We start from the raw sequence: 26,933 nt of genomic DNA on the forward strand, positions 1-26,933 counted from the left end.
AACACAATTGAGATTTGCTATTTTTTTTCTATACATACCATTTTTTGTCAGGATTCTTATTTTTTGAAACTGAAGTTAGTTTAAAACTTATGCCATAAAACATCATTTAAAGTTGTCTGTCTTTTAAAAAATCTTTTAAAATTTTGGACCTAAAATTTTGCAGAGAAACAATTACTTAATCAGAACAAGATGCAGGCGCTGCATAAACTATCTCGCTATTAAAAATAGACAACTATGAATCATCGAAAATGCAACCCAATTCTACAATTTCTGCTAACAAAAAATACAGCCTATCATTCATGGTTGAAAGTTGCGCGATTGAAACATTTATGGTCTTAAACGGCATTTAGTTGACAAAAAATCAAAATTTTGATGTCACCATCATGTTCAGGATGCTTTTTTGTTAACTGTGCTAATTTTTGTCGAAAACAAATACCAATTTTGGCCTGAAACATCATTTAGATGACTTCCAAGCACTTAGAGAGTTTAGGTACGAAGTTTAAATCTGTGACGTTGCAAATGACAACGTCACAGCAAATTAAGTTGTGCTTTGAAATGCAACACCGAGCTTTACCTTTATGTAATAACAGAAATATTCCATTATTATCTAGTGTCGATAGACTTTTCGTGTTTTCATGTTATCTTTCGCGTCTGTGTTTGATTAATAAAACGTTCCACCTGGCTATGCCCAGCGTAACCGATCAGCTTTTTCGTTTATTATTATTACTATTTATTATTAATATTCGTAAGTCTTTCTTTAGTACTCACTTATGCCAGTAAGATCGACTTGCTTCCGTTTAGAATGACAGATTAAATTGTGACCCTACCCATGAGCTGGAAGAAATGATGATCGAGTCAAATCCATTGCATAAAAAGAAAAGAAGGAAGCGTCCTAAAACAACGGTAAACGAAAACCCTGAAAAAAAACTTAATGATCAGTATTAGTTTTGCTATGTGAATTAACGAAGGCGTTAACTTTTTGTTTATATTTCAGTCTTCAGCCAACAAAATAAAAGATCCTATTCAGCAATCTCTTGAGAATCTAACAAACAAATTCACCTCGTTTCGGCGCGGAAGGTAAGACTGCTGCTCATCTTTTTTTGCTTAAAATATATAATTTCCTAATTATGTCATTGCTGTTTAGTAATGTGGATGAGGCTTCCCTCGTGATGAGCAATGAAACAATTGAAATATTAAGTGGTCGAAAGTCCCAACAACCTAGCCCTCGTACGATCGGTGACTCGCCTCCGAGTCAGCCACCCACGCCGCGAGTGAAAACGAGTGATATTCCAAGCGTACACTTAAACGACGAGCCCCTAACTCCGTCGACGAACACTCACACGTCAAGTTCTTCGCTTAATGGAAAAATAACTAATGAGAATCGGAATCCGTGAATATATTTTTCTAATTATTATTATAATTTTAACAAGTTAAAATTGTGTGATCACAAGTTTGCTTCTTATTCGTTTGCAATATTCGCATCAGACTAACTAAGCGTCGCATGCGACGAACTATATTTTTTTCATTCAAGAAACTTCAGAAATGCTCCATGTCTCTTCATTTTTAGCACCTTTTCTGATAAAATCGTTACCCTGTTTTATATTTCAAAATGCTTTCTACTGATTTAATTTCTTGCACATATTTTACAAGTTATTGCGGTTTGCAGTGCATAGAATCTAAGCCTTATCTAAATGTTCCCTATAAACATCGTATAATGAGCGATGCTTTCATGGATGACTTACTGCAACTTTTCAATGCTATTGATATATTCACAGCGTCACTGTTTTTCCCAAGCCTTTTTTTAGGCAAATCAACCGGAAACAAAAATGTCTGAATTTTATTTTTACACTTAGGTCATGAATTATGATATTCTCAAACGCAAAAAGTGCAAAAATCATTATTGATAATAAGCGTGTTGGGGGGCGGGGTCCTTTGTTTTGTTAAACACTTGTAAATACAGTTTATTAGAGATAGATATTTATATTTTATGATGAAGTAAATATTCTGGTGTGGAAACCATGCTTGTCCGGTGTGAATATCAGTTTCAAGTGTGGAAACCAGGCTATTGTACATTTGTAATACTAACAACCGTTCATTACTTTGAAGTTTTTTGTTTTTAAATTTGATCTATATTCTCACCCAAAGACATTTGTGTAGCCCATCCTATAAGGGTGTGTCTGCCAGATAGCTCAAAATGTCCGATCTGACTTTTCGATGACTTATTTCCATTTTCTTTCCTTGCCAGACCATTTTGTCCACAGTGTATTTGTTACATAGGCATACGCGACCAATTACAAAGGGGTTGCATTTTGAATTTTTTTTTAGCTTTATCAAGTAAAAATAAAAAACAGGATTTCTTCGAATATTTAACTGGCACGTTGATTTTAGGGGATAAATGAACGGGTTTATGTAAGATCCGGCTTTTATTACCTACAATTTTTTGTAAACACAAGGCTAAAACAATTTCTTTTGCTTTTGTAAAAGGCGTGAACATGTTTTTTTGCCAAATAAGCTTCTAATACAAATGTGAAAGATATTTCACATATTTGTCAAATTACCATGGCAACGGATGGGTGTTTCAATTTCTTGACCACATTACGTAATAAAATAAGTAATTATTAATTGGGTGACAAAGTACCGCGGATGATGTAGTTCAAAAATGTACCAATTTTGTTTTCGAGAAATTTTCCTTCGCGCGAAATGTAAACTCTGCTGAACATAACTCGTTCAAAGCGTGTCTAGATATTACACCACGATTTAACAAGCGAAATGTGACAATATTATGTAAGACAAACTTTCCGAAACAGGCTTATAATTCTATTTCAGAAAATGAATCTCTTTTCGCCTGATTTCTATTTTTACGAAAGTAGTAAGATCAAATAAATGAGGTTAAACAAGCTGCTTGTATGCAAATCGGATCACTATCTGGAATGAGAATTTCCAAAGCAAACATCAAAATTGCTTTGACGTCATTGTATTACTCCAGATAGACCTTTAGAACTTTCTCGACAACAAAGGCTAGGGGAGTTTAAAAAACTTTGACTTCATTTTATAAAGTCGAAATTATTTTTATAAAGATTAAAAATTCAAAAATACATATTCTCAAAATTTATTCTAAGCGGGCTTCAAAAATTTAAATAATATTTTCTACCGCTCCGTATACCAATTTAAGGGTATAATTTCCGCGGACACAAATATTCGCGTTTATGCTAATAGAAATTTTGAAAAACATTATTCGTTGAGATTTCTTCTTGTTAAATATTTCACATTCACGACAGTTTATTTCCTACAGTTTCTCAAATGGTCGCATTACGTTTTAAAAGAAAAAGGATTTTTTTTATACTTCTTTATTGGCGAGAGTTTGTCTTATGCATTACATGATTTTTTTGCACACGTGAAATTAAAATCCAAGCATTTTGCGAATGTTTTGTTCTAACCCAGTAACTTGTGTTTTTCGTCACTTCAAAACATCAGTTCACAATACAGCACCCCTTAGCAGTAGTCACGCATCGATGAACCTTTTCCTAAAGCTGTAATGCAAACGTATTTCTCATTAACATTAATATAGCATTATTTTAGCAAAGAAGCGTAAAGAGATGAGTTCCTAAAAGCTCGCCAATTTTCGAAAAAATGTTTTGAATAAGACATACGTTAGCTTGGAGTTGGCTTAGTAAGCGCCGAGAAGATGACTCCTTTTGCCGTAAAAGTCAGGTTTATCGCCAGAATTACAAGCCATGGCAAAAATTTACGAATTAAATGACTTAGAAATAAATACATTTTATATCAGTTAAAACACAGGAATGGTAACTTCAAAACCAATCTGTATGATTTAATTTGAAGCCTCGATCTGGAATCGTAGTTAAAGATTTCTGAAATTTATACTTTTTGTTAACTTTGTGATGATTGTTTTTGTTTTTGACCCCATTTTCCCAAAATTGATCTCTTTTCTTCAGTTTAGTTTCCTTTCTTTTCATATTTCGTTTTTTTCTTCTTTCCTAAAAAAGAACATATATATAAAATAATGTAAACAAGTAACATAATTTCTAAATAATCTCAAGTAAAAATCTGATAAAAAGTTTACGCAATTGTACAATTGCCCTCTCATGCATTTCAATACTTGTACTTTCTGTTATATATATTTGAAATAAACAAACACACAAACAGGACAACCAGCCACCAGTTTAAGTATAAACTTACCAGCGTAGCAGCTGATCTTAGGTTCTTTTTTTCATTTCGATTCCATGTTTTTTTCCCAATAACTTGCACCAATCTGACATCATTACCAGCTAACATATCCTCCTCTCTGTTATATTTATGCGTCGCTTTACGGGGTGGTGGGCGTGTCGCGCTGATAATACCATACACAGACAAACCTTCTTGCTCGATGGAATTTGGATCGTAGCGTGTATAATCATACTAAAAAACGAAGATTAGATAATTATAAAATCTTTTTCTTTAACGAGCACTTACCTGAAGATATGTCAGAAACTCATGCTGTAAAATAGAGTGGCCACAAAAGTAGGGTGGTTTTAAACTTCACGTTATTTAGAAGAGCTTTTAAGGGACGTTACTTTTATGTTATTTATGACATTTTAGGAGGTACGGCCACCCTGAAAAGAGGTTTAGAAATCTAAAGGAATCGCGAAATATCTGCGAATTCGCGCTTTACAAAACAAAACACTCAAGGTTGTTATTTACATGGTAAAAAGGTTCATGCGTTCATATATAAGACTTGTCATTAGCCCTGTGGAAAGATACACAGGAATTTTTCTGCCGCAACTCGCAGTCGTTATTATTGACTGAGATGTGAAGTTCAATAGCAACATATAGATGGGAAAAAAAATAGCGGAATGAAGTGAACACAATTGAGATTTGCTATTTTTTTTCTATACATACCATTTTTTGTCAGGATTCTTATTTTTTGAAACTGAAGTTAGTTTAAAACTTATGCCATAAAACATCATTTAAAGTTGTCTGTCTTTTAAAAAATCTTTTAAAATTTTGGACCTAAAATTTTGCAGAGAAACAATTACTTAATCAGAACAAGATGCAGGCGCTGCATAAACTATCTCGCTATTAAAAATAGACAACTATGAATCATCGAAAATGCAACCCAATTCTACAATTTCTGCTAACAAAAAATACAGCCTATCATTCATGGTTGAAAGTTGCGCGATTGAAACATTTATGGTCTTAAACGGCATTTAGTTGACAAAAAATCAAAATTTTGATGTCACCATCATGTTCAGGATGCTTTTTTGTTAACTGTGCTAATTTTTGTCGAAAACAAATACCAATTTTGGCCTGAAACATCATTTAGATGACTTCCAAGCACTTAGAGAGTTTAGGTACGAAGTTTAAATCTGTGACGTTGCAAATGACCATTTGGGACAGGGTTTGTTAGGAGTTGGAAACCAATACTATCCTTGCAGGCGAGATAGTAATAAAGGGATACAATCAGGGCACAGACCTCACAAGCTCAGTCTGTACTTTTGACCTCGGGCTTTGTATTTAACAGTGCAACATCAAAACCGGTCAGTATCCGTTTTATTACCTGACTGCATCCTATCTGAAAATAAACATTCCTTTGTGAACAAAAAACAATAAAGTTATTTTTGAGTTGCTATTCCCAAGCCACCAAGGAAGAATAAAAACGCATGTTCGATTTTTATACTTTTGGAATTTAAGATCGCTCGATTTTAAAAATTTGTAAGTTAACAACATTGTTTATATGAATTGAAACAAAATTTTATACTAACTGGTTTTTTGTATCAGTACAAAATACTAACAATGATTTCAATATGTTTTTAAATATCAAACAATTGACTGAAAACATACACGCATCCGGCATATGTACTTGATAAAACGATGTAACACTTCACTAACTCAACAACATAAAACTTAACATATAAATTTAACCTCTTAAATTTAAGCTTTAGAAGCTAATAAAGATTACACCTTACTTTTTGATTGTGATTAATCCGTTCTTGATTAATCAAATTCCTCGCATCACTAGGTTCCAATTTAGGTTCCAATTCTACTGCAACATCGTTTTCATGATCAAAATCATCAAAGCTATTGATGTTAATATCTGGAGATGAACGTAAACTGGCCAACTTTGTTTGCGGATCACAATGTTCGTCTTCTGAGTCGCTGAGTATACGCTGAAGATTATTTAATGCAACATCTGAACACAAAATACACACATTTAAAAAATGTGTCATCCCTCATATAGGTTAAATTCATATATACGAGCACATAAAAATAATACATTGAATAAAAATATTCTATAAATTTTGGTTGAGAAGTTGCATAAGTTTCTCTCTCTTACAGGCTCGACTGTTGCTTACTTGTTAATTGACTATCTATGTGCGAAGGCAAATCTCCGCAGACAAAATTTAAACTTTAGTTTTTGGTGACGCTTGCATGAGAGTTTCCCCTTCAGCGTCCGTTGAGAAGGTTTGAACTGTTTGCATCACACTCCTAAACCTACTCGGCCTGAATTTCGGCTTTTTTGATCGGTTTGATCGGATCGATATTTTACTTCACGTTGGCCGGTGACCCGTCATGTAAATATACTTTAAGATTTCAGGAAACAATCCTCTCTCTATGCTTTTTTCCAAAAGGTCGAGTTTAACCCGATCTAAAGGGACAAATGTATGACAAATTCAAAAGGACACTTTCCTGGTAACCAGCTAAGATTGTGCGTATGATTTTTTACGTAAAAATGGAAATCCGTTACGAAAATCTACATAAAAAAAGATTTAGGTGAAAGAATGGCCGAAAAGATCAATTGCAGCTAATTTCCAGAGCTAGTTTCTGTTTTTGAAGGGAAAGCTAACCTAAAAATAGCCAAACCAAAACATAAAATTCTTTTAATATTATCTTAGATGATCAAAAAAAACAAATGCCAAATCGAAAAATCAGTGTGATTAAGCTTTTCCTCATTTTTACTCACGGGAAAATAATATTGCAGATCAAAGTTAAGACTTTGATACTGGGCCTCTAAAACTTTTGCAGGTCATGTACGAAGCCAAGTGGACTTCCCAATAGCTTTCGAATGATACAACAAACAAACTAACAAACAAAATAAAACAAACAAATAAAAACAAACAAACTTACAATCCAGATCATATTCTCGTGTTGGTTTCTTACTCTTTTTCTTTTTTTTTAATTTTATTGAATTTTTCTTATATTTTGTCTTTTCAGCTTCATAATTTTTTACTATTGTTTTCACACTCGCCGAAGAAAATACAAAAGGTATATAATCAAGATTATTAACAAAATCACTTTTCGCTGTTACGTCATTACTTTGACTCGATGTTACGTGATTACTTTGACTCGATGTTACGTCATTACTTTGACTTGATGTGTCGGTTGCAGTTACAGTTTTTGTGATGTTTTTTTCTGTTGATGTTTTTTCACTGGATAAGGAAATAAGACCTTTATTATTTGTTGTGTTCTTTTTTTCTAATTCAACTTTCTTCTTTTTTCTTTTATTTCCATTCTCTTCGTCTTCATTTATATTTAATTCATTCAACATGGACCAGTTAACTTTTCTCTTTAGACCAGTTTTTTCTTTTATAGTATGAATAAAGTTTTTGATTGGTTTAAGCGTTTTACCTCGCTTACTACTGTTTGAGTCTAATTCGTTTTTATTTTTTTCTGCTTTTGAAACCTCCCACTCATCAACAACTACTAAATTCATTTCGTCATGTTCATTTTCATCTTTATGTAATGCGTTTTCTGACTTTCTTTTATTTTTTACAGACTTTTCTTTCAAACTAGTCTCGTTTTTTAACTTGTTGCTTTTCTTTTCCTTTTTTAAACTACTGTCTTTCGTAGAGTCCTCTTCATAAGAAAAGTTTTTCGGATTTTTTTCCTTTTTTCCTTTCTTACTAGTCTTTGAAGAACTCTTCTTTGTTTTAGGCAATTCACTATCCTCCGGAGCACTCTCTTTCTCTGTAGATGTTTTTTTTTCTTTTAATTTAACATTTGGTTTGTCGTGGGTTTTTTCCTTTGTTTTATTTTTGTTGCTGTTATTTTTGACTTCCCTCTCTTTGACTATTTTTGTTTTTGTCTTTTTGGTGTGTTGAGAATTCTCCTTGTCTATCTTGCAGTCTTCTCGTTTAACGTCTTCGCATATCTTATAGTTAACAACAAACTGCGAAAACACTGGTCTTTTTGAGTACCTTGCTTCAGCACATTCCTGAATTTTTATGATAAAACGTTATACACATTGCACACACAGCACAAACACCAATACACAGACCATGTATACACCCATACACAAACAATGTATGCACCAATACAGACAATGTATACACCGATACACAAACAATGTTTACACAGATACGCAAACAATGTATACAACCATACACAGACCACGTAACACCGATACACAAGCAATGTATACACCGATACACAAAAAATGTATACACCGATACACAGACCATGTATAATACACCCATACACAAACATATATATACCGATACACAAACAATGTTTACACCGACACACAGACAACGTATACTCCGATACACAAAAAATGTATACACCGATACACAGATAATGTATAGACAGATACACAAACAATGTATACACCGATACACAGATAATGTATACACCGATACACAAACAATGTATACACCGATACACAGATAATGTATAGACAGATACACAAGCAATGTATACACCCATACACAGACAACGTAACACCGATACACAAACAATGTATACACCGATACACAGATAATGTATACACTGATACACAAACAATGTATACATCGATACACAGATAATGTATAGACAGATACACAAGCAATGTATACACCGATACACAGACAACGTAACACCGATACACAAACAATGTATACACCGATACACAGATAATGTATACACCGATACACAAAAAATGCAACGTATACACCGATACACAAACTATATATACACCAATACACACACACACATTAAATAACGTTATACACAACATATCGACACTAAGTTTTAAATACGAAACTACAATCTGAAAACAGAAAACGAGTTACCTACCTCACCAAAATGATTTTTAGATGCACAGTTGTAACAAAATATTCTTTTATTTTCTCGGTAGGGTTGTTCAGGTATGGTTACAGTGTGATCAATAACCTGGAAGAATATGGTACACACATAGCAACAAAATTTAGTGAGAGATGAAAAGGAAGTGAAATGTAGGAAAGGTGGTTGACTTACAGTTGCATGGTATTGTCTCCAGATTTCTGTGCAAGACTAAACAAAAAATATACTTTCATGGATTTCAATACTAATTTTCCACACAGGAAAAAAACTTGTTCTACCCCAGTCCAACATACCTTTTTATCGTGACCGCGAGTGTCACATCGATGACAATACTTTTTGTGAAATGGTTTTGCGTGTGGTTCAGGACAATCCTAAAAGAAACAACTCAAAGACCTTATAATGCGCATACTGCACACATAATTACAATTTGTGGAAAAAAGTAAAATCATACTTTTGATATATGACCAATATCCATACAATTATAACAGATGTCATTCGGACATGCGTGACGCAAATGACCAATTCGTCCACAAAGGTAACAGGTTGGCTTTTTCTAAAATCAAATTTAAATCAAACCATTTTTAATTTCCAAAACAACATAAGCAAACCCATAGAACAGTTATTCTACTTTCATTACAAGTTGTTATAAAACTATATATTGGGTGTTATTATTATTCACTGATGTGGAAATATCTAGACTGACTTTATAACCTTATAAAAATTGCTACTTTTCTTCGCTTGCTTTTATAAAAACTATGAAGTCAAGTTTAATTTGGTATGTTTCCTTGTTTTTGAACGCAGAGTATACTATGTGTAGTGTTATTTTGCTCATGTGATTTATCATTTAGGCTGCCCAACTTTTATTTATAAGAAATTGTAACTGGCTGCAATACCGAAACTTAGCAATTCGGAATTTCTTAACAATAAAATGGAATAGCATTGTTTAACTGGATTCATCCATTCCTGACGAACATCCTCACATCTTTATAGTGTAAAGCCACTTCCATCCCTCTCATTTACCTTTCATCCCCACATTAAGTTTGGATTCCATTCCCCACCTTTCCCCCTTCCCTCTTTTCTCCCATCCCTCCCATTGCTCCAGCTTTCCTTATTTGTTTGAAACTGAAACAACTTGTTCTGTTTTCTGATACTGATTTTTATTACAAGGATAAAAAAAGCCTATGCCAGGGTGGAAAAAGATTTTTTCAATTAACAATGTTTACACAAAGAAGCAAAAACAAGAATTTGAGTTAGCAAATACATAATTTTTTCAGATATAGCTCTTGTTTAAATGAGGAGCATTCGTATTATCAAAAGCGTGCTGTGATCAAAACATGTCAACTAACATGAAATTTAATGCAGCATACATGGTCTGGTCAAACAAACATCGCATTTGGTGCAGATTTTATGCAACAATGATGCGCTGTCAATTTTATATTATTTTGACATATGATGCTTTAGTGAGTGTATGGTCAAGAAACAAAATAAACATGCACACATCTAAAAGTGTGACTAAGAGAGAATATATAAATAAATTTATATTTTTATTAAACGTACCTTGACGTCATTACAATCTCTACCTAGATGACCTTTCTTGTTGCAATTGTAGCAATAAATGTTAGGTAGCTTTTCTCCAACATAATAACGTGGAGCGGATTTTCGACGACCAGATGGTAGCTAAATAAAGGAAATAACATAAAAACCTTTAATCAGAAAAAATGTTCTCAATCAATAAAATTCAATTTGTTCACAAAAGTTTACATCTACATATATCAGAAACAATTTTTTCTTGATCACTTCTACGTTCTAGGCTAAAAGGTATAATATAAGCATTTATGAATATAGAGACAAAACTAAAATATTAACGTTCTGGACATACCGAGCTCTGTTTTTTTTCTTACAAATAAAGGTAAAAAGTACAACAGAGAAGCACAAAAAGCTAATTTTAGATATCAATTCAGAATTACACCTTAAAAAGAAAAACAGAGACAATGTTTTAATACTTAAGTGGAGTAAATTTGAATAGTGTGATTTTTATGCGATTAGCCTGTAAATCGAAATGCCTATATCTATTAGGTTTAAAAATCAGCAACTCCAAAAAGGTGTTTCATAATTTTTTACGTCTTTCCAGTTTATTATTTTGCAGCAAAAACAGCACTACTTGATAGGAAATTATACTTTTTTATACCTTTGTTTTGCAGTTTGGGAAATATAGACAATATTCTCAACAGCATGTGCTACATGGTAGTAGTAGTTAGTAGTATGTATCCTTAAAATCTAATAATTCCTAGCTTAAAAGGCACTTGATCTTATTTAACCCTAATTGATGGCTTTTCTTTCACAACCTACTATCCTCACCTTTATTAGCAACTTACATGATAATTCTTGGGCAGTGTGACATTGTTTACCTTAATACAGGTAAACAATGTCTTGCATTCATGTAGGTATAATACCTTTTTCCAAAAAAAGAAACACAGGAAACAGCCCGCCGTTAACACTGGACTGAGCATTTAGTAAATTATGTTGCACTTGTGTTTTTGCTTAATACCCTTTTAGCACATTTTTAACACATTTTTAACACACCCCGTCATAGCAGAAAAAAATTAGTAAACATTAACAGATTAATTATGAAACATGATACACTCTGGTAAAATGCCGGGTTAAGCCACAAGTAACGGTGTTACCTGGCGCTGAACACCAGAATTTTATTTTTCAGAGAATATTACTAGTGAAAGTTCAAAAGAAATGTTACTCCAAGCTGACTGCTTAGTACAGGTAAACAATCTGACATATCCATACTGGACTGGATGCTTAGTACAGGTAAACCGTGTTGCACATGAGTATATAGGCATAACACCATTTTTAAAAAAACTTTATGGCGACTTCGGTTAAAAAAAAGTCAGGAAACTGCCTGCTGTTATCCTGTTCAGTTAAAAAAATAATCAGCAATTTTATTTTGCAGCATAAGTTTTCTTAACAGTAATAAAAGTTGTAGCTGCCTAATTGCATTTATTTAGCATAAGAATTGTTGCAGCTAAATAATGCATTTGGCTTCTTTCACTTTTTATGCGGATGTAGCTAAAGAGAGCTAGATGAACACAACTTCGACATAAAAATAAATAATATTTATTAGGTTAAAAACCTAGTAAATATTATTTATTTACTAGGTTTTTAACCTAGTAAATAAATAATATTTACTAGGTTTAATTTTAAAAAAATAAAATAAAATAATTTTTAAATAAATAAAATAATTTTTACCATAAAAATATATATGCTGAACGACCATGTATATGTTTCTTTAAAGTATTAACATACGTTCACATGAACATGTCATTTAAAAAGGTTAAAAACCTGTTTTACCTAACTGAATAGTAATAAGTAAGGGTAGCTAGCTAGCTAGCTGTAGTATGATCCTAAAAAATCTTTGTTCCTAGCCAAAAATCCTAAAAATAGTGCGTTTAAGATTTGCACATGGCTAAAAAACGCGATATATTTATTTTAACATGTAAGAACATATAGATAACAAATATCACAAAAAAAAGCTTTTAGAAGACATGAAAGTTCAAACAGACCTTTAAACCCAGCACTGGCAACGACCACTTTCAAAACCAAAATGGGCTTCGTCATCATGTTCCTTCGTTGGCATCAACAGGCCGCAAAAATCTTGGATTGGTGTTTTAAAGAATTAGACGTTTTGATTGCCATACTATGTGCGAGCGGTCAAAACAAAGTAATAAAACTGTCAGTAAAACTGTCCTATTTGTTTTCTGTGGCTCCCGAGCGGAATTGGTGATTGAGATCACGGGGGTAATTACTATTAAAAATGCCGTATTTAAATAATGTGTTCGTTTCAATCACCTAAGTTATTTATTTAATTAAGGTTGGTAAATAAAATAATTAAATTATGTAAAAAAATAAATTAATTTCTTAAATATATTTTAATCAATAATAAGATTTTCAATTAAACAACCCCCTGGTTTTTAAAAATCGCGGAAAGATCAAAGGAATATTGGTAGCCATTGTGCGTGATGGACAAGCATATACAGGTATTAGAATATAGAAGAAAAAATGGATGAGTAATTTATTGCAAAGAGAGGAACAGGGTGCATATCACCAAATTGTAATACATTGCTACATTAATAGCTTTCACACATTTTTAATTCTTTTTCCTTAAAAACAGGATCTGCTTTAGTCGCAAAGAATCTACATTTCTGAACTTTGATGCTATCCTTACACCCAATCTTGTGATAAAAAAATTTCTGTACTCATGTGGAACAAAAAAATGCATTTGAAATTTTTCAAAATGATAAACTCAAACATAATAGTTTATTCCTTGGAGCTTAAAAATTGTACAAGATTAAAATTCTTAGTTTATATTGTAAGTTACAATCGCTTCACAGATCAGTGGGTCAGACAAAAATGGGAAACATGCTTACATGTAAATCAGCATCATCAACATCCCATTGTTCACCATCCTCACCTAATAAATAAAAGTTTCTTTAACATAATATATATAGAAAACTAGCACATAGATAATGGCAAATGTGATTTAATATACATTTCATAAAATCATAATGTAGGCTTGCGAAAACTTTAAATAAGTGATTTTTTATTTGTAAACGTAATGGCCTACCTATGACAGCTTGAAGTTTTTTCGTTTTTGTTAAAGCAACATCAGTACCCAAAATAATATTGGTTGTATCAGGTATAAGTAATTCTAAAATTAAATAACAAAGCACATGCAATTATGATTAAGTTTAAATCATGTTTCATACTACACTATATATACCTGGAAAAGTTTCGTTTGCTTCAGATTTGTTCGCATCATCATCAGTGCTCACCTTGGCATCTAAAAAATAATTCATCACTTACATGTATCCAATGCAATATATGTTTCTGGGGGATGTGTATCCTTGCTGCATGATTCATAATATTTAAGATTCATGTATGACCTTACTGTTGACTCTGAGATACAGTGAAATATTTTAACCACTATTAAAATTACATAAAGGATGTTTTTATTGTAAAGTGGGGGAGGGTAATTATTACACCGGAGGGTTGTCAGGGTAAATATTACACCCTTAATTTACAAGAAATGGAAGTAGAATTCAGCTGTAGCTAGCTCTAAGCACATTTATACTTCCATAATTGGTAATTAAATATATAATACAAACTCAAGTATTCAACTGATAACTGTGAATAATGCTCTAAATTATCATCACATTTTTTCCGCTGATAACAAGTTTCTATCGTGCCTGAGTAACTTTCACTTTTATTCCGATGGAAATACTCTTCTCACGTATTGTTGACACATTTTGTTCTTTAATATTATAGCTTTTAGAGTCCATCATTTGTTTTCATTGGGTACTTATGTATATTTTACAGAATAGCAGTGTAATAGATATCAGCGTCATGTTGATATGGAGGGAAAGTTTAACGCTCCGATGTCAAGGTTCAATCCAAGTTACCAAGTGACCTAGACAATTTAACTAGGCCAAGTTGTATGGTTAAACTTATTTAAGTGTGCTTTATTAACTTGCTTATACATTGTAAAAACACGTTTTTTACTTTTTAGATGTAAACAATAAGTAGATAACATCTTTGAATACTCGTGTTCTTTTAAACTACAGCCTTTCACCATATTCATAAGAAAAATCTTTTTTCTTATGGCTATGCTTTCACTAACTAAAATCATGCAGGCAACAGAAATACTGTGGTGCCGTTCAATTCGTAATAATAATTGTATATCGTATTAAAAAGAAGTCCAGAAGATCTTTCTCCCACACGACACAGCAGGCAATAAGTCAGCCCTGCCCTCAGTTTTGTGGGGAGAGATGTTCTGTGAAGACTCTAACAATTGAGTCTCCTGTATAGTTTTGCTTCATGTTAAACTGTGCCTGTGACAAGCATTTCCGAAGCATGTCATCTGCGACTTCTGCGATATAAAACCTTTCAGTACCTGTTGTAAAAGGTTTTTGATGTAAATTATTTATAAGAAAGTTATTGTTTCCTTTTCAGAGCTTAGTTGTATTATTCACGTACGGTGCAGTTGTTGGTTACAGCGTAATTTTACAGCGAAATACTTTTCCTCAAAGGCGTAATAATTAATAAATTTTGCGGCTAATTGTTACGCTCAATAATTTGCGAAAAAATGTGGAACAAGGCAGTTAAGAACTAGAACTAATAATTCTTTTTACTTTTAAAGATGGTACCATAGCCTTTACGAAATCACAACAAAGGAAATTTAAGCCGATTGCGCTGGGCAGAAAAACAAAGTTTTGTGATATGGCATAATAATTACCCTCGCTCACTACACATGTGCACATGCATTTTAAATGATGTAAGCGAAATGTTACAGTTACAAGAACATAACAAGACGTTGTGTAGTAGAAAAACCTATCAAAAAATGTACAGCTTGGAAACAGGAAAGGTAATGTTTAAAGGGTTGCACAATCCAAAACACACTTGTTCAAAAATGAAGCTAAATTGATAATACATACACACCAGTATTTAAGTGCAAAGCATAATGTGCTTGTCCATATAAAATATCTTCTATATCACTGTTGTCGTCACTGCAAAGAAATATGGGTTTTAATAAAACATACGTAGCCAGAAAGCTCTCTCCACAAACGAGATTATAGGCTAATTTAAACTACATTTCTTTTGTTGTTTTGAAAACAATGTCTAAGTCTGCGTTAATTAAGATTCAAAAATGAAGTTTATATTTAAATGAGTTTGGCGTTATTGTACTTTTCATACAAAAAACTCCCCTCGCCTTTTTACTTTAAATTTTCTGGTTCATAATTTTCACCAGTCAATAAAAGGGATGGAAAGTTTTAAGGGGCATTGGAAAATTGGCGGCAATTAAGATCCAATATTCAAATATACTGTCAACACGTAATTAGAAATTATTGCTAAGTTTTTTAATAATCCACCAAATTTGCACCAATATTTTTACCAAAATAAAAAAAAATGTAATGATTTTTTCATGGGGTAGCACAGTTTTCATAATTTTTTTCTATTATTATTATTTCATTGAAATTTTTTGTTATGATTATATTGATATGAGAAACCTTTCATTGGAGTGGTCTTCATTGTAAATTTCATTTTCATATGCCAGCAGGTCATCAGAATCTTCAATATCTTGAGTCATTTTACTAAAAAAATTAAATTAAGTTTTTTATGGTAAACAATTAACATCTGATTAATTTTCAGAACGGGTCTAATATTACTAAAGAAAGATAAAGTTTGCTATTTCATAAATGTGATATCATAGTTTGTGCAGGATAATTAAATCTGAAAATGTTGAAATGTATAACCATAAGACGAAAAAAGTGTTGTAAAATGTAAAAATCCCACTTTGAGACAAACTATTTCAATGATCACTGTGTTAGGTTTTAACTTAAATTTACAAAAAGGAACAAACATTACTATTTTAACACAAGATGAAAAAGAGTTTGGTAAATGTTCTAGTTATGTGAGTTGGTGAGTTGGTGAGGCGTGAGTAAGTGAGCTGGAGAGTTGCAAAATTTTCCAGGGGGAGATTAACAGATAATTCTATTAGGAGAAGACTGGATCGAATTTTTAGCTGTAATATTTGACAATGTATATTTTTTTGTATATGGTGGGATGGAATTTGGATCCCAGAATTTGGTATTTTCAGGGGTATAAAAGTACCAAAGGTGGCTAGCGATAATAGTGACAAGGGGTGGAAAGTAATTTAAAAATAACGAGTTAAAAAAACACTTACAGCGCTCCAACACGTGTCACCTTTTTTTCAAATAAAAAACATCTTGCAGGTGCATCAAATCCGTTCACCGCAGATAAAAATAGAGTTAGCCTTTTGCGCGAAAAGCTTTACGAGCTAATATCCCATCAGACAGCAGACCAGGTCTATTTTGGACTATTCCAGCGAAAAAACGGGTTACGTGCTAATAATAATAAAAAAAATTCCGGAAAAATAACCACATGAAAAACCGCAGCTGTATTCACCAACTCACCAACTCACTAACTCACCAACTTGAAGATTACCTATACTCGATGAAAAAAAATAAAGTTAAGTTAGTCCTTTTAATTATTTATGAACACTAGGGAGGGGGTTGTGATGTCTTATTTGGGTGATGTCCTATTTGAAAATTCTGCTACCATCAATTTTTTTAGGCAGTAAACATGTTGGAAGAAGACTATTATTGTCAATAATTTATTTCATGTGATACCTCCTAGATGTTGCCAAAAAAAACAAGTCAGTTAAAGGTAGGGTGTATTTCACAGAACAATAGGAAATGACCCATTGCCTCCACACAATGTAATATTCTGATTTCACATTGAGAAAAAATGGATGTGCAGACACATTTTAGTAGATAGAGAATAAAAACAACAGACCACCTTAAAGAAATCCTTTAAAAAAGAAATATTCGCTTTACATTGCCGACTTTTTGAAAAACGTTTGTTGATCTAGCTACAAAAAAGACAACTGTCAAAGTAAAAAGAATTGTGTTACTTCGTTAACCATATATTTATTGAGCAAATTGTATCAAACACTGGTTCTAGCACAACAATATTCCAAAAAACTGTTGACCAAGTTTGTTCATTGTACCCTTCTTAGTAAATCTGCCATGTAAAATCTGACAAAGTTATGTGCAGGGACAATAGAATACAAGACTTGATGTCGCACTGTGAACTTCTGCCACTAGGAAAGGCATGTTAGACCCACATAGCCCTTGTTGACAGACAAGAAATGTTGACATAAATTCATGTTTTTTTTACCCAAGTAAGTTCTCATGGGGTTCCAACATTAGAACATTGGTGTTGTGTTTTTTTAAATTTTAATGAATGCAGGCTTTTTTTTAATGGTATATGCGGCTTATTGGTATCCTCTATTTAGATAGTCTTATAAGACTGTGCAAAGAGCATTAAAAGAACACTTAAATTTTTTCAAAAATAATTTTAATATATTATAATTTACTAGTCGATAAAGCCCATGGAAAAATCCACTGAGGCAATAAAAATGAAAAAGAAGCGTCATTTGAATTCTGATGGCATCAGCAACCCATCCAAAAACATCTATTGTGTAGAGCGTAAAAGGCTGATCAAGAAAATGTATATGATCATTGCTTTTGATGAGCAGTTAATGCGATATATATAAGTGTTTTAAAATTTTGCCAAAGTCATCAATGGCAAATTTTTTTTTAGAAATTTGTATACCAGTTGCCTTTATCGTACAGATCTTGAAACGCTGATCAAGAAAATGTATAGGATCATGTACTTTTGACAAACAGTTGCAGAGATATTAGGATTTGAAGGGTTTTTGATGACATCAGCAACCCGTCCATGCTGAAACGGATTCAGGGACCCAGGTTTTGGACAATTACCCAAATTGGCCCTAGGTGGTCCCTAGTTACCCAGGCGGTGAAAAATCATTGACGTCACCACCTCGTTTCCAAGAAATTTGACCTTAAAGTTTAAGGTGCACTGTAAGGTCTCCATTTAATATAGAATATTGATCTGCCTCCCTGGTCAATAACTTTTCATAGGATTGTTCAAATTGAATCAAACTTAGCACACTTATAGTACGTCATAAAAGGAACAAAAATTTTGCTTGCGTACGTCATCAGAAGCTTGAAAATTGTTAAAAATGCCACTATCTGCTTAAAATATAATTACTTTTGTTCTAGAGCGAATTTTTACATTCTGTTTGAAGTTTCTGAAAGCTAAATAAAATTTTTTTAACATATCTTCCGGTTTTTACATGGATCGGATAAAAAATTGACAAAAATTGCCCGAAAATCCGTTTTTTTCCGATTTTCAGGTAAAACCCGACTAAATCTGGAAATCAGATTAGTCACCTGTCAAAATTATTCAAATTGATTCTTCTTGATGAAACAAAGTTGTGTTGCAAGTTTCAAGTTCTAAGGATAATCCCAACATGAGTTATTATATTTTCCCCATTATAAGGATTTTATAGAGATTTTAGGGGTAGTTTCGAGTAATGGCCAATATCAAAGCCTCTGAAAGGTATGGGACCTAAAAAGTTAGCATGCAGGTGTCTAATAGATAAATGTTGAAACTCAGTAAGTATCATAGCCATATAAGAAAGCAATCAGGAGTTATTAAAAAAAACCGTCAGGGGGGGGGGGGGGAATCCGCCCCCCCCCCCCCTGGACCAAATAGAGTTAAAACCAAAACAGGAAAATATTTTGCTGTATAACTTTTAAAAACAAGTTTTAGAGCATGCAAATATTTTTATCTTTTCACCTTTACAGCTAGTTATTTTATTAATTCAAGACAAGAGAACAAAATTATCCAAACATTTTTTAGTGAGAGACAAATTAATTTTTTTACTTTTGCAACAAAAATGTATTGCGTACATGATGCGAAAAAATAAGTGCTACGTTTTCAAATTCAAAAAAATGTTTATCCACCTGGCTTGAATAAAACTTTTAAAAATTTATACAGAAAAAAAAATACCGCAGGTGGGTTTCATTCACTTACAGCATAAAAAAAAATCAATTCAATTCAGACCTGCTATGGTCTCCAATTGTTTTGTCAAAAAAAGAAATTATCTACAGTTAAATTCATGATAAAATGTATGTTCTGCCTGTAAGTGCAGTTTCGCAGACTTGCTTACTTACCAGGAGTCGGTGAATTAGCTAGGATGGTCAGGTTGGCTATGAATAGGCTTGCTCGTGGATTAAAAGGACTAGCACTATTAAATAATTCTGAGATCTAAAATTGTCCGACCAAGACGGAAATCTGAATCTGAAAAAAACTGATATTTACATTATTCCCATTTTCCGCTTTTATGAAACGAATTCAATATTAACATTTTTACAATAATTAAACAAATATAAAACAAGCCTATCAATAAGAAAACAACATCAAGCAATAAGTCGCTCCCCCAAAGTTAGACTGGGCGAGCAATCTGAATAAATAGAATAAGTTTATAAATGAATATTTTATTATAAAATCTTTTTTATCTATTTTATCTTGTCTTTTTATATATTGTAGTTTTTTTAATACAAATAATAAAAAAGATAACATTGTTTTTCTTGTGAGATGAATTGATATTGCTCATCCAGACAAAATTTTGTGAAATACACCTTTATGATACTTCAATTGTACATGCGTTCCTATGGCTCTCCATCGTTTACAATATCGGAAGAAAGGATGTAAAAAATATGTTTTTTATAAGAGTTTGTTAGAGAGGAAAGTGTGTTTTCTTAATTTTTTTAACTTCCTTTGTATCAATTTCTTTCAAATTTTCAGGAAACGTTAATAATAATAAAATACAACTTGTACTTTTCATTAAAAACAAAATGCGGCAAGAAAAGCTATATGAAATCTTCTTAATAAGCTCTTAGTTTAACTAACACTAACTCTTAATGTTAGTTTTCCCAAATTATTATAAAGGTATATTGGGGGAGCAATTTATGGCTCAGCTAGTTTCTTGTTTTTTAGAATAGGACGAGACTTTGCGTGAGCAAGAGTAATCCCTTTCCCCTTATTGATAGGCCTGATAAGAGTTAATAGTGCCTTTCACATCTTTCCTCGTTTTATACAGTCTTTTTATTCATTTATTGCTGTCAAAGACCGGTTTCCATCAGGAAAAAAATCACTCTAGGACTAGTTATGATCATTGATTGTGTAACTTTTTAAAGGAGGTATTGAAAATGATTGGAGGTCACTGGGTGGCTAATTAAGGGTTATTTAGGGGTAGTTAGGGTCATGGGGCTAATTGGGGTCTTGGGCTGGTTTAGGGTTGTGATTGCACCGTTTAGTATTACCCCTTATTACCTGGGTAAAAGGGCGGCATCCAATATTTCTGAATATCGCGTAATGTGATTGGTTAGAGCTTATGTCATAGCGGGCAATATTCCACGGTATTGCCCGCTACCATAGCAACCATGTTTAAAGCTTAAATATGGTAGCATTAACACGGAAAAAAGTAAACAAAACGCGAAAAATAAGTGAAACTTATTTTATGTTTTCAAGAATTCTATGTTGCAGCTACAACAAAAAAATGTGATGTTTACACGATATTCGATTTTAAAAAAAACATATTGGTGGTTCGAACGTATGTTCCATATGGGAATAGTTTCTATAAAGACATGGTTTCTACGTCCTGCTTATAATGTTATATTTTTTATCATAAAATACAGTACCCGGATAATAATCCTTGTCATAACTGTTTACTTCGTGCAATACCTTAGAATATTGCTCTCTGTCACATATTGCCCTCACAAGCTCGGGCAATAAACAGTTATTATAGGGTTATTATTATTATTATTATTATTATTATTATTATTATTATTATTATTATTATTATTATTATTATTATTATTATTATTATTATTATTATTATTATTATTATTATTCCGAATAATTATACAGGATATAGCCACCTCAGTGTTGGAAACACTGTTATCAATGTGGGTCCTGTGTTTGGAATGTATACATTAAGTATACACCGGTAATACCTACCCAATTTCCCTCACATGGCATTGACCCGCAATGCCCGCGCTGTGAACCGAACCACCACGGACCACAGCGATTGCAAAGCGAACTCCATAACCACAAGGCCACGCACCACAGCCTAACTGTTATTTAGCTAGCCTATTATAGCACTAACTTATTCCAGGAGGAAAATTATACAAAACGACTTTTTCAACAGTATTTTAGGTAGAATTTTTACAAAATGAAAACAAACCATAATTTGTCACGCTTGTGAAACGAATGTTACGGCGGACGGCGCATATAACGCAGCAGTACTTTATATAACATGAAGTATTGATAAATTATAAGGGTTTTTCTGAGACTACTCATCAAGTGAGTTTTTTCCTTTACAGTAACCTTAAGCGCACACTTTCTTATCAATTCAGCATTAATATCGTCATAGTTAACATTATTTATATCTTTAATCAGAGTTTGCAATAGCATGACGTCATACTTTTCGGTGGATTACTCCACGGGCTTTATCGACTAGACACGTCAAAACCTTTAAAATCCATTGTCTTTCTGCCTCAGTGGATTACTAAGTTTAAAATACCCGGGTACGAGGTTGACTTTATCGTAATTTTTACTTTTATATCTTTTTAAATTTTTTTTTGTTACTGAACGCTTGATGAAAGACTTTTTTGATGGTGTTATTTTCGTGAGATGTTAATTTTCCAAAAAGAAAATATAATGAAATACACACACACAATTTTTTTTTCACCATACGTTTTAATATGGCTTCTTTTTCCGAACGCGTGGTCGCAGACTTCTCGTTTTTGCACCATTATATTCAGCATAAATTAAATTCAAAAAGGTTCCTGTTTTTTTTTCTAATAACGTCGTTATGAAATTATTTGTAATTATACATAATCATTCAAATAAATGCAAATTTTTTTCTTTCTGTCGTCATAATTCGCTAATCAGTAATTTATACTAAAAAATCCGGGAACATTTTGCGCATAATTTATTCAGCTTTTCATTACCGAAAATTTCAATGAGCCAATAGGAAGCTTTCGGAAAAAGAGACCGCAAACATAAAGGCATGTATGCGAAAATTTACTAACGAGATGTTTATTTTTAAAGATTTTCGTAGGTGTTATAAAAATGTGTGAACTGAGTATGCAGAAAGATGATAGAAGTGCGAACTTTTTTTTATGCTGAATATGCGTGCACGCGTTCAGAATTATTAATAGACAGAAATCAGATTTACAAGAGACAGCTCCTTAACTTTGATTTTTTTTAAATGATTTTTTATACGACAACATTTTTTGTCTTATTTTGAACATCCCTTTTTCTGGAAAAAGCCTTTTTTCGAAGGTGTGAAGGATATAACACCTCTAAAAAGCCTTTTTTTCAGAAAAAAGGGATGTTCAAAATATTTTCATGGAATATAAAATATGTCATTGGAAAGGAAAATTTTTTTCTATATGTCATGAATTTTCTGCAAAAAAACCTAAAAAAAAAATGTTTCCTTTACAGTAACCTTAAAACCAAAAGGTGCTTCAGGACCATCAGGTATGGATGCCGGTTTTTGGAGGAAAATCATCGGAGGGAATGTTTTTGGCTCTGCCGCTGATGATTTGTGTCATGTACAGATATTATGGAGGATCCGGACTCATTATCACCAATTGTGTCCTGTCGGCCCATTCCATTGGACAAACGTCCTGGTTTACGCCCTATCGGAATTGGACAAGTATTACGAAGGATAATAGGAAAATCAGTCATGGCTATACTAAAACGTGATGTCATAGAATCTGCTGGATATGAGCAACTTTGCGCTGGAATTGAAGCTGGGTGCGAGGTCGCAATACATGTAGTCAGAGAAATGTTTTCTCAGGACGATACGAATGGATTCATACAAGTTGATGCCAGCAATGTTTTTAACAATATTAACAGAAGTGTTCTTTTACACAATACTAAGATCACCTGCCCCGAAATATCAACCCACATGGAAAATATTTATCATTTTCCAGCTAGACTATTTGTGCTTGGCGGATAAGAAAAAGCATCAAAGGATGGAACTACACAGGGTGACCCAATATCAATGAGCATGTATGATTGGGATTGATACCACTCTTAAGTTCATTAATGTCAAGCTTTAATTCACACTAAATTAAACAAATTATATTCGCTGATGATTTGACCGGTATGATAAAATTAGAACACCTAGCTAAAAACCTGGTGGGATCTCATAAAGAAATATGATAATTACATTGGTTATGAGGTTAATGACCAAGTCCATGGTAATTGTAAAAAATGAATACTTTAATAAATCAAAGGAACTTTTATCAGATTCTGAGATCTTTATAACCTCAGATGGCAATCGTCACCTTGGAGCAGTGATTGAGAATCATGATCGTACTGAAAAATATACCAACGACAAAGTAAATTCGTGGGTTAAGCAGTTGGACAGTTTGATTGCTGTTGCAAGAACCCAACCATAGCAGCATATAGTGCATTTATGCTTTGTTTAAGACACAGATATGTTTTTGTCATGCGGACTGTTCCGAACACGTACTTTTAAAGAAATTCGACAAAAAAATTGACGAGTTTATTGAAGAGTTTATTCTCAAATGGCGGATCATGGTATGAACGTTCTTTGTCGATAACCAGTCACACAAAAGAATGTATGCTTCAAAATATTGCTGTTTATGATCACCGAGCTGAACATGTTGTAGCTGCAATAAAGACACAGATAAAAAGAGAAAAGAATGAAAATTATCAAAATCAGTTAAATGAAATCAAAGAACAAATTACCGACCTCGAAAAAAATAAAGCCCTTAAAGCCAGCTTGGAGAATGGGTCATCGATTTGGTTAACTGCTATTCCACTCAAAGAACATGGGTTCGCACTTAAAAAAAATCTTTCTGGGATGTTTTACGTTTTCGGTATGCGATCCAACTTGAACGATTACCAACGACATGTGTCTTTTCCGCCCCGTTCGATGTCCAACACGCTCTTTCCTGTACACGAGGCGGATTAATAATCAACAGACACAACGAGCTTCGAAATTGCACAGCGGATATGTTCGTTAATTCGTTAAATATAAATGATTGATTGCGCAAAACTATGTGACTTAACCGCTTTTTAAGTCTTTTTGACTATTCCACTTCTTTTGTAGTTTTAGTTGCACAAACAATGATTTGAGTCTGAGGTTTTGAGGTTCATGTTCTTATAACATTGTTTTTATATTAAAAAAAACAAAGTAACCTGGCCTGAAAAATATTAAATATGGGCGAAAAATAACGCAATCTATATATACTTTAATTTAATTACATCTGAATAAATAACAAAAATATACAGATTTACACATAGTTGTAAAAAGTATAAAAACTGGGGATCTACCTGGAAAGTTCTAAAAATTTCATGAAACAAATTCGGTAAAATTGACAAAGAAAACCATATAAGTCGAGTTTCCCAGAAAAATAATGTGAAGTAAATACTATTAAATAACCAAAATAAGACTAAAATAAATTATATAAATATACATTAGTTTTAGTGATGGTTCATTTTTCACAATTTAATGTTTGCAGTTTACTCTGTCAACATTTTTTGGAAATGCTGATGATGGCTGTGTTAGATTATGGCTGACCTAAAACATATATAACAAACAACATATATCCATATGAAGAACTCGAAATAATCTTAGCACATTAATGTGATATTGTTCTGTGCCCAATATGTGTAAAGATGACAGGTATAAATGCAAGGTAAAATGACATTTTTCACCATTTTATGAAGGTTTGATAAAAAATCAGGTGATAATGTGAAACGCCAAATATTTGTGATGTCGGTCTTTCCAAGAAGAATACCTATGTGTACAGTTTGCAAAGACAAATTTTGGCAGTTTCATAAATATTTTAATTTTTTTTGAAAGTTCCTAAACCTGCCTAAAAGCATCCCTAAAAAGTTATATTCAACAGTGACCAAGAATACCATATTTACTCTATATTACTTTACCACCGGATTAGTGTTTTAACCTACAAATAAAGGTCGGTTTAGCAGGAATCCGATATTGCAGGATATATAGGCTGGATATGTGGGATTAATTTTGGGTAAAAAATCTTAGTGTAGTTTTGTATTTTGCAAAACTCAGCAAATTTTTAACAAACTTTGGAAATATGAAGCATAAAAAGTATAAACACACATAGATTTACCTCAAGTCTTTTCCAGGCTATAAGCAATGCAACTACCTTTACAACTTTTAATTGGAATTTTAATATGCATTCAAAATTGCTGTAAGAGCCTAACTTGCCAAGGGTACAAATTATTTGCACAATAAATTTTCCTGAAACTTATTTTTGTGGATGAGTGGTACAAAAACGCTTCATTTTGCAGAATATATTTGTGCAGATTAATTTTTGGGTGCCTAAAGTTCAGTTATTTTAGCAGAGGCAAAATCAGTATTTTGTCTAACATAGTATTCAGAAGTTAGGGCATTTACAAATGAGCAACATAGAACTCAATAACTTAGATCCTAAAGAAATCAAAATATAAAGAAATAAAATTTCTGTGGAACATTTTTGCGGATTTGGCCTAAAGTTCTGCAAAAAAAGTTCCACAAAAATTTCTTTCACAGACAATGTATGCAAGTTTTAAAAAGGCTGAATTACTTTTTACAATCCATGGCAAAAAAGGCAGGATTACTTGAGGCTATTAATCATCAGTTTTGGTTCACAAAGTGTAAGTCATTCGCTTGCTCACCTGATATTTGAAAAAAGGTAATAGGTTTGATCCCTTACTACATTCTTGCAGTCGGATCCGCGTCATAATACTGGTTGAACCAATCACGGGTCAGTATTCAGATTATGCAGCCATTATGAAATGATAGACAAATTCCGTAATCATAATGTTTTTGTGGTGAAACCTTCATAAATACAATACTGGATTTTTTAAGGAATTCTTCTTTTTTGTTAGTCAAATTTTTATTATGTTTTAGATATTGCTTAATTTTTGTCATTTTGCGACATTTTAACGCCGTTTTGCTTGTAAATTCTGTTTAATTAAAATTTCTACTGTGAAGGTTTGACCATGAAAAGTTTTACCCTCATCGGAGAGCAACGAAGGAAAACATTTCGACCACAAGAATATAAGAAAGGCCGTTTTATAGTTGGGCAGAAATGCTAGGGAATTGCGTAGCTTAAATAAGAGCTTTAAACACTCTGAAGAATCGCAAATGTAAATCACTTTAACATAGCTAAGTAACAAACTAGCTAGCTTAAAAGATACAGCATTTTTTTACCTGAGCCAATGCTAAAAGCGAAAAGCGTCGAAAATTAAAGCAACGCACTTTTCCCCAACAAATGAACTTAATCGTAGTAGACCAGCATCCCAATTTCAAAGGTATTTTGGCCCAAGGTATTCTGGAACAAGGAAAGTCCTCG

At 32.7% G+C, this 26,933-nt stretch overlaps 2 protein-coding genes across 4 annotated transcripts; one reads left to right on the forward strand and one right to left on the reverse strand.

Annotated features, from left to right (window-relative positions):
* The first annotated feature begins 611 nt into the window (after positions 1-611).
* Positions 612-2,105, forward strand: LOC130644909 (uncharacterized). Its single transcript, XM_057450695.1, has 3 exons — positions 612-903; positions 995-1,077; positions 1,145-2,105. The coding sequence occupies exons 1-3, from the start codon at positions 844-846 to the stop codon at positions 1,392-1,394; spliced, it is 393 nt and encodes a 130-aa protein (XP_057306678.1). The 5' UTR covers positions 612-843; the 3' UTR covers positions 1,395-2,105.
* A 938-nt stretch (positions 2,106-3,043) lies between these two features.
* LOC130644908 (uncharacterized protein PF3D7_1120600-like) lies at positions 3,044-21,820 on the reverse strand. Of its 3 annotated transcripts, none has more exons than XM_057450693.1 (15): positions 21,764-21,820; positions 16,131-16,214; positions 15,562-15,629; positions 13,847-13,906; positions 13,691-13,774; positions 13,494-13,537; positions 10,615-10,734; positions 9,509-9,610; positions 9,351-9,428; positions 9,232-9,267; positions 9,052-9,147; positions 7,123-8,209; positions 5,964-6,187; positions 4,198-4,416; positions 3,044-3,995 (listed from the first exon to the last, which is right to left on the reverse strand). In XM_057450693.1, exons 2-15 carry the CDS (start codon positions 16,208-16,210, stop codon positions 3,810-3,812), a joined length of 2,484 nt encoding a protein of 827 aa, XP_057306676.1. In that variant the 5' UTR covers positions 16,211-16,214; positions 21,764-21,820; the 3' UTR covers positions 3,044-3,809. The 3 variants fall into 3 exon arrangements, with proteins under 3 accessions (XP_057306676.1, XP_057306675.1, XP_057306674.1); XM_057450692.1 differs by lacking the exon at positions 21,764-21,820 and adding an exon at positions 21,538-21,742; XM_057450691.1 differs by lacking the exon at positions 21,764-21,820 and adding an exon at positions 19,689-21,369.
* Positions 21,821-26,933: the final 5,113 nt, after the last annotated feature.

Source organism: Hydractinia symbiolongicarpus, chromosome 5 (assembly GCF_029227915.1).
Source record: "Hydractinia symbiolongicarpus strain clone_291-10 chromosome 5, HSymV2.1, whole genome shotgun sequence".
Classification (NCBI taxonomy): Eukaryota; Metazoa; Cnidaria; class Hydrozoa; order Anthoathecata; family Hydractiniidae; genus Hydractinia; species Hydractinia symbiolongicarpus.

Excerpts from the sequence above, each read along its gene's own strand:
- LOC130644909 (XM_057450695.1), top strand. The coding sequence starts at position 844 with ATGATGATCGAGTCAAATCCATTGCATAAAAAGAAAAGAAGGAAGCGT. Across the intron at positions 904-994 it reads GGAAGCGTCCTAAAACAACG|TCTTCAGCCAACAAAATAAA; the intron begins GTAAACGAAAAC and ends TTTATATTTCAG. Across the intron at positions 1,078-1,144 it reads ACCTCGTTTCGGCGCGGAAG|TAATGTGGATGAGGCTTCCC; the intron begins GTAAGACTGCTG and ends ATTGCTGTTTAG.
- LOC130644908 (XM_057450693.1), bottom strand. The coding sequence starts at position 16,210 with ATGACTCAAGATATTGAAGATTCTGATGACCTGCTGGCATATGAAAAT. Across the intron at positions 15,630-16,130 it reads GAAGACCACTCCAATGAAAG|TGACGACAACAGTGATATAG; the intron begins GTTTCTCATATC and ends ATTTCTTTGCAG. Across the intron at positions 6,188-7,122 it reads ACGAGAATATGATCTGGATT|ATGTTGCATTAAATAATCTT; the intron begins GTAAGTTTGTTT and ends TTTTGTGTTCAG.